Genomic DNA, 12348 nt, shown 5'->3' with positions numbered 1-12348 from the left:
GTATGTCCCCAGTGTGGCAGCTGGGCTGGCCATGGATGCTATCAGGGTTTAGGCTAACATTAGCAGCTTTGTACTGCTCCTTATTGTATTTGGGGAAGTTTACCTCCCAGCAACCCATGCCAAACTTGTAGGGTTACATCTACCAAACACATTGCTTGGCTAGTCTGAAATTCTATTGTAACTTTAAAACTGAAAACATATGGTATAAAAATATGTAAGCTATGCAACCAAACAGGTTTTTCTTTAGAATCACTAAGGTCTATAGTACAATACAAGAAAAATCTGTAACAAATTATCCATGGATCGTCAACTGGTTATCATGTTGTAGCCATTAAATGCATATTAATACCAGCAGAGACAGCAGTTTCAACCAACTCATGAAGCTAATTTTAGCTTAATTAGCTAAGAGAACGATGTTTGCCAGGGAGAGAGAGGTTTGTCTGCCTCTGTTTGAAATCAAGGTGTAGTGGTGAACCTGCCCCTGTCATTATTGTAAACTGAATGTGTGCTGTGTAAGAATAAGGAGTTAGACAGGTGTACCAACAGTAACTAAGTGGAGAGGCTTAGCAAACTGTCATCTGTTTGAAAACTGTGAATTCATGTCACATTATGTTGGTAAGATGCACTTAGTACACATTCATGTTTACCACATTGGTCTGTGATGCTTTATAGCAACCACAGGATGGGAAAAGCAGCAGACCTAAGTTTGCTAAGTGCAGTTTTTCTTCGAAAGAGTGCTCCCTTGCTGGAGTTTTGACCGGCCACTTCCTGTGGTCACAGAAGATTTCCTGCCACTGTCCCTGCACGACACCAGAATTTTTGGCAATTTAGGCAACAGTCTGTACAGTCTCAACAAGAGGGGGAATTGAATGCTCTTTACTTTGTAGACCAAATGTATGGTTTAGGTAACTGGGTATTTTTAGCCCCAAAAAACCTTCCCTAGCACAACTTTATTTTCCCAAAGGATGAGCCAGACTGTGAAGTGAAGCCTCAATCTCCTTTCCTCCCAACTGGCTCAATTCAGACAGTTCAGGCTTTTGTGTGCTTTTAGCTTCAGTACTTTCCCATATGGGGAGCAAACAGTGTGTGTATGCACAGGCAACTCGCAACCCCCTGATGCTGTGAAACGGGTCCTGTATGGACAAGAAGGTCTGCAGTATCACATTTCAGAGATTTTATAGTCTCATCAAACATGCTTTCTTGTTTAGACCTCTAGGTAACCTTATTTCCTCAGTGTTGGTATCATGTTATCCAGGATGTATGCAACATATGGTGCATCTGACATCAGTTACACATGCAGAAAAAGTTGGCTGAATAATGCAAAAAGGTTGCTATCACTTTCTTTGTGAATTATCCTGAGGTGTGTATCAGCCCACAGAATCCCATAAAACACAAGGCCCTTTTGTTTTTATTATGCATAGGTTCATCATCACAAGTATCAGTTTACATCAAATGGTTCTGTCCCAGGAAACAATAGGAAATGATTTATTGCACAGTTCAGAGCCTTCTTGGCTGCTCTGAGAACAACTTTCATCCTTAAAGACACATCCAGACACTTTGTATGATTTCACTGACAGATGCAAATCTTTAAACCAACAAAAAGGCGTCCCTAAACCCAAGATAGCCTGGCTCTGTATCCATCCATCCATTGTACTGATGGACAGACAAAGAACATGAGTACGTCTTTGCTCAAATGGAGAAAAAACCTAATTGTAGTTTGAAAGATTTGTACCCCACATTGAGAACTTCCTCCCTTCTTTTACTCGTGGGGTTTGAATTCTTCTTCTACTGCCACAGAGCCACAGATATGTTGCATCCTGCTAACAAATTATAGTGCATGCCACAAAAACCTTAGGGGGCTGATTCGTGACTATCTTTGTGTCCTCCTTTCAAGTGAGTGCACAGTATGTGTTTGTGGTGTGTGTGTGTGTGTGTGTGTGTGTGTGTGTGTGTGTGTGTGTGTGTGTGTGTGTGTGTGGCTGTGGCTGTGTCTGTGCAGTATACTGGGCTGCTGTTTTTGTTTATAGTGAAGGTCAGGGTGTCTCTTCTCACAGACTGCTAAGTATGGTCAAAGTTCTTAAGCGTGCTGTGAGAAAAATTCTGTGACTTTCTTAAACTCATGAATGTTACTTGACAGAAACAGATTAAAACTGTTACTAGACATGAACAGTTAATTGCCACTTTGGAAATGAAATCCTCCATCATACTGCCAAATTCATTATTCCAGAAATCAGACTTGACGTCATGAGTAAACTTAAAGAAGAAAATTGGGATTCACGTCTATCTCAAGTTACTTCTCTCCCTAGTGTGTAAAAAGTTTAATTGCAAAATTGGTCCTCTAGCAATTTTGAATGCAAGTCTTGTTCAATTTGAAAGAATGATATTTTTCATTTCATTCTGTTTTATTTTCAGGCTGCCTCGGGTAAAGTAGATATCCTATGTCTTTGTTTTCAGTGTTGCTTTTCTAATCTTGTTATTATGGCTGGGGAAAAATCATCACATATCTAGTTCTGCTGCTTATTTTTGGAAACAGGCTCACTGGGCAGAGATGCTACTGCCACACAGAAAGATACAGACACATACACCTGCACACACAGGTGTTTTACAGGGACACAGGATGCACCTCCGGGAGCCTGTTTTCAATGTGCTGAATGGACAAAACAGTCAGGAAGTGATGTGTTCTTGCCGAGTCTTTGCAGTTGCTTCATAAACGTGCTTACACCCACATCTGGGACCATCAGGGAAGTTTACAGGAGAAGTGTCCACAAAAAGAATGGCTACATATGGTTGAAAACAGGTCAGTGTCCTGCCTTTAGACCTTGTTAGGTTACTGCTTCACAAAATTGAAGTATCTAAAGTAGCTGCTTATCCTAATAGCAAAATTTTATTTTCATCACTTTATTCGCTGTTGTTAACGCATCATTTCCCATGATTCTACTGGATTTGTTTGATAGAGTCTATAAACAAAAGGACCATGAAAATGAAGACAAACAACTTTCTAAAGGTCACAATTCATCATGCTGTTCCTGAATGGGCCAAAGAACCGCTAACTTTTCAAATAATCTTATTCCATTTTTCTGGTAATTTATAGATGTAGTAATGATTACGCTTTCTACCCCTGTACAGCAATTTATTACCTCCGGACTAGACCACAGAGCATTGTATTGTAAATTGTAAATAGTCTTTCTGCTCTCAGCTAGCTCCAAGTTATTCACATTAACAAAAAAAAAACAGAGTTATTTACCATTTCAGCTGGTAGCAGCACAGGCCAGTCCCTGCAGTGCCGTTAACTAGGCCCTGTGCAGGAACCATGAAATTGCAATAGGGCTGTGGCACCAGACTGGCAACACAGCAGGTGACTCCAACAACAGATGTGTGTACCAACACTAGACTGTGATTTATGCTGCATGTGTGTGTGTCCATATGTGTATTTATAGACTTTTCAAGCTAACAGAAAGTATGTAAGAAGCAACAGGATTTAAGAATCTATTCACTCCAGTATTGGTGTTAAACAATCCCACGCAAAGAAGAATTTTTCCTTGAAAGAACTGAGCCCAATTGATAGCTTTCACCGCTATTGAAGGAAGAGCACACACGAAGAGCACACACTTGGTGCAGAGATGAAGTAGAGATGGATAACAGATAATAAGTAGGTTATGGCTAGCACAATGCAAAACAAGTAAAAAACGGTTATTTTCTGAGAGGAATGCAGAGGAGTGAGCGTGTTTCGGCGTGCACATATTGTACATACAGGACATGTTTACTTGGACTGTGTGTGTGTGTGTGTGTGTGTGTGTGTGTGTGTGTGTGTGTGAAACCAGACAGAAGTTTAGAAATCACCACAGCAGTCCTGCTGCACTTGCTGCACCGCTGCCTGGAACACTGCTGGCCTGCATCTGGTCCACATCTGGACCTGTGGGCTGTTTGGAGGTCCACCAAGCCAAGCTCCACCAGAGCCACTGATAACATGGCGAAGCATAAAGCTGACAGCAGCAGTCTCTGAGTAGTAGCATATGTCCCTGAATGATGCAGAGGTTCATTATGCTTTTGGAAACAATATGTGCAGGGGGGTTGACTGCAGGTAGGTAGGTAGGTAGGTAGGTAGATAGATAGATAGATAGATAGATAGATAGATAGATAGATAGATAGATAGATAGATAGATAGATAGATAGATAGATAGATAGATAGATAGATAGATACATAAAGAACAATAAATAGATTAGTCCTTCCTTTGGCTGAGGTGTTCTACAGCCTGATGGCAGTGGGAACAAAGGATCTCCTGAACCTCTCTGTTCTGCAGCGCAGTGAGATGAGACGTTTGCTGCAGCTGTAGCTGCTTCTCTGTCCTGCCAGAATGTTGTGGAGAGGGAGGTTGGTACTGTCCATGATGGCCTCCATCTTACATTGCATTGGTCTCTACACAACAGTCCTGGCTGAGTCCAGACTCCTACCAAGCACAATCCCAGCCTTTTTTACCAGCTTGTCCAGTCTCTTTGTGTTCGTGTCGGACATGCTGCTGCCCCAGAAGACTGCAGCAAAAAAAAGTACACTGGCCACCACTGACTGATAAAACATGTGCAGCATTTCACTGCAGACATCAAATTTGCGCTGTATGTATGGATGTGTGTGAAGGTTTTAGCTGCAATGAAGGACATTTGCCTGCATATGAGTATGTACTGAATAGTAAGCTTGGGGAAGCAGAGGGGATAGGGGGCAACTTACGTAGGAGAGTGACACAGGAAAAAAAAAAAAAGATAAAAGATTTGAGGTTTGGTCTGAGGTCTTGTTATCTGGCTTATGAATTCCTCCTCCCACATTTCCCTTTCTGCCACTGTCTCCTTGCAACACTCTGTTTGTTCTGTCTACCCCAAATCCTGTGATGCTTCACCACACCACAGCGAACAGGCCTGACGTTTCTGTAAAAGGGTGGATTCATCCAAACCATAAAAACAAAACAAACAAAAAATAAATTCCCATTTCTTTCCCATGTCTTCTCGGAAATAATCTTCCAATTGGGATTATGCAAAGATTCCAGCATTTTGGTGGAAAAAATAATGAAATGGACTGAATAAATCATTAAAATGAACAAACGTGTTTCTGCCACATTTTTACATGGACAGTGATATCTATTATTGTTACATTATGTGGCGGGTCATCCACTAATCAGAAGGTTGGTGGTTCAATCCCCAGCTCCTCCAGTCCACATGTTGAAGTGTCCTTGGTAAGATTTGGAACACCAAATTTGAAACCCCTGGTGTCTGCTGCATCAGTGTGTGGATGAGTATTGGAAAAGTGTAGTTCATTTATATCATGCCAATACATTTTTATGTTGGTTGAAATCTTTCAGAATATTGGGAGCTTAATATTCACTGGTCTTTTTTATGATTTCTATTCTAAATGCCCACACTGAGTTTGGAATATGTTGAAGAATGTATTTGTTTTCCTCATGTTTGGTCTACTTGGAACTTGCAGCCTGTATAAATCTAAACCTTTTCCAAACTGGTTTGTCTGTTTGCAGATCAGAGTTGCTGTAATGGACGACCAGTGTGTGTCCCACAGCAGTCCCCAGCGCAGTGGAGGTCCGGCCAGCACAGAAGTTCAGAAGCAGGCACGGCCGAATGTCATCAGGTGTGGGTGGCTCAGGAAGCAAGGAGGTTTTGTCAAGTCTTGGCACAGTCGCTGGTTTGTGCTGCGAGGGGACCAGCTCTACTATTACAAAGACGAGGAGGAGACCAAAGCCCTGGTAAGGCTGAGAACACGCAGAAGGACTAATCCCAGCTAAACTTGAAATCATGGCACACAACACACATGACCGATATCAGCACAGCACATTTAGACAGCTGTCAGCTAAATCAAAAAATCTATTTTTATCTCTTCTCAGCTGTTCACGCTAACTTTCAACTTTCAGAAATCGATTATGTACCATTGGTGGAAAGCACCTAAGTACATTTACACAAGAACCATTTTGAGGTACTTGTACAGTACTTGAGTACTACAGTATCTCCATTTTATGCTCCTTTATACGACACTATATTTCAGTTACTTTAAAGATTGACATTTTAAATCAAAAACATAAGTCTATAAAAACGTACTTACTTACTTATGTTTTCATTTGTCTTTTAGCTGGTGAAGAGATTTCCTCTCTAAACCCCTCAGATGGTTTCATTTAAATAACTTTTTGAAGCACAAAGAGGAAAAATTTCACTAAAAACACCAAAGAGCAGAGAATATTCCAAAAAACTAAAAACAGATCTGTGAAGCAGAATTTTTTTTTTTTTTCTTTTCCTCTCTCATTAATCAGCTCACGGCCCCTCAGATTTATCTTGTGCTTAGAGGGCCCCCGAAAAGTTTGGAATAAACAACATAACTGGCTCTACCAAGATCAGCTGCTACAGTAAAATGCTGCCTACACATTGATTTATTGATGTGAAAATATTATATCACTCGCTGCAATTATAAATGCAGGAATCTTACTTGTAATTGAGTATTTACTGTATACATGATGGTGTTGGTAAAAAAAAAAAAAAAGAAGCTGAAACTTCTTCCTCCTTTGCCGTGATTGGCTGTATCAGCTGGTGCACTAGTTGCGAGTCAGGTGAATTGATTTGGTGTGTGAATGTTCAGAGGCACACAGAGATAGAAGAGTCACATCTGGACACACACACAGTCCTTCATCCAGTTCAGGAGTGGAGGTGAATAAATTGGTTTTTAGAATAGCTGCAATAAATGAGTATGTTAATGACCCTAAGATTCATTAAAGGCCAGGAAGTCATTTCCAGGTTGTTGACTCCTACATAGTCATCCCTTCTCTTAACATAATAAGATCAAAACACAAAGAGAAACACGGCTATCTAGGTTAAAGTCATTAACTTTAAGACAAACAGTGACAAAGACAAATATATATACATATATATACAGTATGTGTTTGTGTGTCTGTGTGTGTGTGTGTGTGTATTTTAGCAGATGTACGCAAATACATACCAATATATGTGTAATATGTGCAGTGTGGAGACGTTATTGTAGCCCTTACATTTCCTAACAAACTTCTAATATAGCACCAGAATGAATGAAATAAAAGCACATAGTGGTAGAATCACTAATGCTAGGATTAGCTTACAATGGGGATAAAATGTTTATGTAATGGTATATAATATGTTGCTGGAGACCAGAATACATAGGGGTTGAATTTAAATAGGATAATGGAAGCATTCTACGACACTATTTATCCCACCTTCATGATTTACTTCCATGAATATAAAATTACTCTGCTGCTCTCCTGTATTGATGTTATTTTGTGCAGTTCAGACAGTCATGCCACTGAAACAGTGGACACCTGGGATCCACAGAGGAGACGCATCCCACAGACAAAGGAGGCATCCGACTCTGATTCAAATGAGTCAGGTTGTTGTTTTGACTGGTTGAGTACAAGTCAAAGTAAACTGTTGTGAGCTTGTTCTCACTGAAGCCGACACACAGAGCTATACTGAAAGCAGAGGAGACAATGAGTAATGCAGACAATAATGCCGTCTCTAACGTTACTGTAACCAGGCAGCCTCCCTCACTGAGCATGTGTAGCTGAACAAAGACGCAGCCAGGCAGACTTTGGATTCTCATTATGAATCAATATCACAGAAATGTGGAAGGCGCTGTATGTTCCTAACAGAATGTCTTTGGTGAAGTTCAACAGACTTTCTGTTCTCATTGATTTATGCTACTTCATGGTAAAGGGCTGTTCAGGGATCAGTTTGCTGGGATTGAGTGTCAGGGATTAATAGCGTTTATTGGCTTTCTTGCTGAGAGGTAGATGAGAGGATTGATACAACTCTCATATCTGTCGGTTAAATATGAAGCTACAGCGACGCTAGTTCAGCATGAAGACTGGAAGCAAGAGGAAACAGTCTGGCTCAAGGCACAAAAAATGTGCTGACCAATACATTAGGAACTGATCATTAGATACTAATTCATCAATGTCTGTTAAGAGTTCAGAGTTAATCTATTCTATCTACCTATTATCCTTTTATAGATTATCAGTTATTTTCTGAATTGTCCCTTACTCACTCAGTAGTAACCACTCAGTTATTTAACCTGCTGTGTTTCCCTTTTGCGTTTCCAGATGCTCTGTTCTTTGTCTTCACAAAAAAAAAAAAAAGATTGCACACAACCACAACCTCCTCTAATATCTATTCCACTCAAACAATATCCTCTTTTTCCATGGGAAAATACTGGAGCACAATTGAAATCTTCATTCTGCTCATCTACCCACACTTTTTCTGCCTGGCTGATTTCCCAGCAACTTCAGCTCAGCCAAACCCCCAGCCACATCAGCAGCAGAAGTCTCTGAAGGTTAAAGCACCAGACCTGAAGGTGGGCTGCTGGCCAGATACAGGGAAAGGAGATTTTCCTCACTGCTATTTCTGGGTAGCTCTGGTTCTTAAGCAGCGTATTTAAAGTTGTGTTTTAGCTCTTGGTGCTGTGATCCCGAGGGAGTGATGCAAACGCTGTGAGGAGTTCTTTATAATAATTTAGAGAAATTGACAAGAAACTTTTTAGTTTGCCTTTGAGTTATATATCCACCTATATTTGTCTACCCAGAAATATTATTAATTAACGTCCCTACAACCTCACCAACCTGAGGAGCACTCTGACTCTTCTATGTTTTGCAACTTTCCATTCTTACCCTACTTTTGAAACAAAGCCAACATAAATTTCAGATACCTAAAAGTGCTACTTCTTGCAGAGAATGGGGGAAAATTCAATAAAACTAGGTCAGGCACAGAGCAGTGCGTTCAAAGCCCTTAAATCTCCATGACCTCCAAAGCTGAGCAGCATGGAGCAGCACAAGAAACAACACCCTAACAAGATACGGTACCCAGCAGAGTTTCCATGCAGCATCCTGAAAGAACGAACACAAGAAGGGCAAAGAGAGAGACACAGCCTTGTCTGAAACTGTTCCTAGCCTTGAACGCTGACGTACAAGATCAGGGCAAAACATACACACACACAAAGACACAAAGACACAAAGACACGGATTCTTACTTTGCAGTGTGTGAATTAAATCTCCGTGTCCTGAGCCGTTAACTACATAACGTCAGGGTGCGAAGCCATATTTAGATCAGCGATTAATTAATTCTCTCAAGTTGAGTGAAGTCGCCATTTGTTACCTGTCACATTAGCCTAATTGCCGCCTCCTCTATGGGAGCAGGAACATCTGCACTTCTCTGTTGCCTATGGAAACACAGACGCCGACAAAGCTCAGACTGCTTCAATGTGAAGAGTCACATTTGTAGGGAAAGGCTATTTCATAACTATTTCCCAATTTACTATTTAGTGCACATTATATACTGTTGATCACAGCAGCTTTAGTTCGTGGTTAACAGTGCTAGCATTTAATAACTTATTAACTTATTGCTATAGAGGGTTTTTTTTTTTCCTTGCACGCCGCTGCTCAGAGGAATTCTGATGTTTGAAGATAACATTATTGAAGAGGAAGCGTATTATTATACATCAGTACAGGGGACCCTGTTGTGTCCCATACAGTGGGGCCAAACCTCTCTGAGCAACGTGTGGAATCTGAGGAATGGGAGTCAGATGGAGGTGAGGGGTCACCGAAAAGCATGCGTAGGGTATGGCACGTGTGGGCTTAGAGTCAACATGCCATCTGCCTGCCCTTACTCGTCCATGGAGATGTATGCACACATAAGCATGCATGTACTCACTCACATTCTCAGATACACACACACACACACACACACACACACACACACACACACACACACACACACACACACACACACACACTCAGATTTCATCTGGTTGAGCCATAAACAAAGGCCAAATTCATGCAGTGGGTGAAATGGAATGATTATTGTAATTTAAACCACTTAGCATTGTATCTGTATGCCAGGGAAGTAAGTGAGGTGACATTATGAATGAATGAGAGAATTGTGAATGAATACATTGAACCAATTTTGTTCTATTAAAACGTATTAAGAAATGAAAGACATATTACGATTTGATTAAGATATTACCATTCCAGCCACAACAAGACTTACAAGTTAGTTATTTAATATTCATAGTGTGAGGGGGGCTCAGACAAAATGATCTGATGAAAAGTAGTCGGCTTTAATGAGAAACTGCATGAAATCAATAATGCAACAGTGCAATAATGCACTAAAAATCCTTTGTTTCCCTGCTTGAGCTGGAAACTGTTTGACCTTGGCATTTAACAGGAGTAAATAAATGCCACTGCAGTTCTGTAATTCTGCACACTGCAAGGCTGTGTACAGTCTTACTGCTGCTCTGATGAAAAATTAACACTGAACCATTCATCTGACCTCCACCGCCTTGGTAGCTCTGTAGACAGTGAGGTCACTTTTGACATTGACCAAAACAGACGACGGTTACACTTGTGACTTTTGCGGTGACATGTGATCACAGCAGAACGCAAACTTTACGTAAGGTTTGAATCCGTCCACACACAATCTGACTCGCATTGTACTTGAATGTCAGAGGAATGCGGATAATAATGTGGACATTATCCAAACGCAGATGTCATTCCGAGCATGCCTCACATCACTTTCTGAATACAGATCACCACTGAAATGCAAGTTTCACATTAAAGCGCCGCATTAGGTCTGCATGCACATGTGGCTGCGTGCCATCTGATGTCACTAACTGCATCTCCACAGACATTTTCTTCAGCAGGCTCAATACATTAGAGCAGAGGAAACATTAATCATTAATGCAAGACACTTGTAGCTGTCAGTGTTCCGAGGACACGTACTAAATACAGAGACTGTTCCCATTCGATCCCTGCGTGGTGACCGCATGTCTAATAAGCTCTGTATTGATGGATGGAAAAGCCAATTAACTCTCACTGGACTTGCAACAAGTTCCTGCAAGTTCTATTTTCACTGCACTGCTTCTCTGTCTCCAATACCTCAGGTGGTAACAGGGCACTGCGATGAATTTCAGGTATGTGCAGGTGTAGTGGTATTTGTACAACTGGGAGAGCGCATTTCCCCACAAGAAGTGAGCACGCAGCTGGTTGCAGGAGCTGTGTGGAGTTTTAAATCACATCAACATTTTTCACACACAACAGCAGTTCCAGCCGGTATCCCAGAGGCAGAGACCCTGTCTGACTTAAAATACTTTCCATTGGCTACATGAATCAGCTTCTGTATTATGCCAACATTTTTAAGTCACTGTATTCTAACGAGCGCTTATTAGTCTGTGCTGGAGGTCACTGCTCTGTCAGCGACAGAAATAACCTGTCAGACAAATATGTGCATCAGCAGTATCAGTTTATGGCATATAATCCACTGCACTGTGTCCTCTCAGACTCACCAGGGAGAGGTCTGAGAGGAGAATCAGGTGTCAGAAATACACAAAAAATGTTTGTTTGTTCTTTTTTTTTCCCATGATGCCTTGCAGTTTAAAGTAGAGGAGATGACATAGCAAAATAAAAACCTATTTATAGCATCGATAAATCATTTAGATATACCACAATAAAAACAATATTATAAAAGTAGGCCTTTGCTAAGAAAAAACACTTATTAATATGCTTTTATGTTGTATTTGTAACCTAGCGCGCCGCCTCCTTTGTTTCTAATGTCACGAGAGTGGTTGTTTACTAGGAAGCTTGAGTTCGACACTGTACTTGGAAGTCACTGACTGCCGATGATCATCTTCAGAGATGCAGGTAGCTGAAGTGATCTGTTGCAACCCAAGATTACCGTACCTTCTCTTTCCAGATTTGTGATCTACAAATTTAGTTCATAATCGTCGTTCTGTCACCGATACATCAAAGTGATGCTTGAGACTTGGTGGAAACCCTGAAGCATATATCAGTAACATAATGCACATCATCTTGATTGGTAACAGGAAGGGACAGAACTTGAATTACCACTAAGGACACATTAAAGTAGAATATACTGCTTGTGCAAAAGGACTTGATCATGCTCTCATCTCTGTTGCAGAGGGTTTGCATGACCCATGAACAATGACTGACCATATTTATTCTTAGGGGAAGAGGGTAATGGTACCTAGACACTAGCATTACAGTACTATAGCGTGTTTGTTGATACATACAGGGCCTAACAGGGCACGGTCTGGAAAATGAGTTTTTATTAAAGCTATAAATCTCAGTACTTTGCAAAATGGCGTAATAAAACTGGTCTTCTATCAGCTCTACACAGATATTCCCCTTGACCAAGACAAGGTATCTTGAAAACGAATGGCCAGATTGAATTCTCTGTGGGTGTTAATACTCCCCAGAGGAAGAACTCTGGTTTTCATCATTTGTTCATGAGCTGCTCTCTCTGACAAAAATAATGTTTTTCAAACAA

The 12348-nt window shown here is 40.9% G+C and overlaps 1 protein-coding gene across 1 annotated transcript in view; it reads left to right on the top strand.

The window, feature by feature from the left end:
- arhgap24 (Rho GTPase activating protein 24) overlaps positions 1-12348 on the top strand; it is a 67098-nt gene that overhangs the window by 4918 nt on the left and 49832 nt on the right. The window contains exon 2 of the mRNA XM_023408667.2: positions 5520-5744. Coding sequence (XP_023264435.1) covers positions 5535-5744 — 210 coding nt within the window. The 5' untranslated portion in view covers positions 5520-5534. The remainder of the gene's footprint in view (positions 1-5519; positions 5745-12348) is intronic.

The sequence above is a fragment of the Seriola lalandi genome, unplaced genomic scaffold (assembly GCF_002814215.2).
Source record: "Seriola lalandi dorsalis isolate HSWRI2012SDOR001 ecotype SW California unplaced genomic scaffold, Sedor1 jcf7180002054370, whole genome shotgun sequence".
In the NCBI taxonomy this organism is placed as follows: Eukaryota; Metazoa; Chordata; class Actinopteri; order Carangiformes; family Carangidae; genus Seriola; species Seriola lalandi.
Note: the sequence above shows the minus strand (reverse complement) of the source record. Positions and strands in the feature narration are given on the sequence as shown.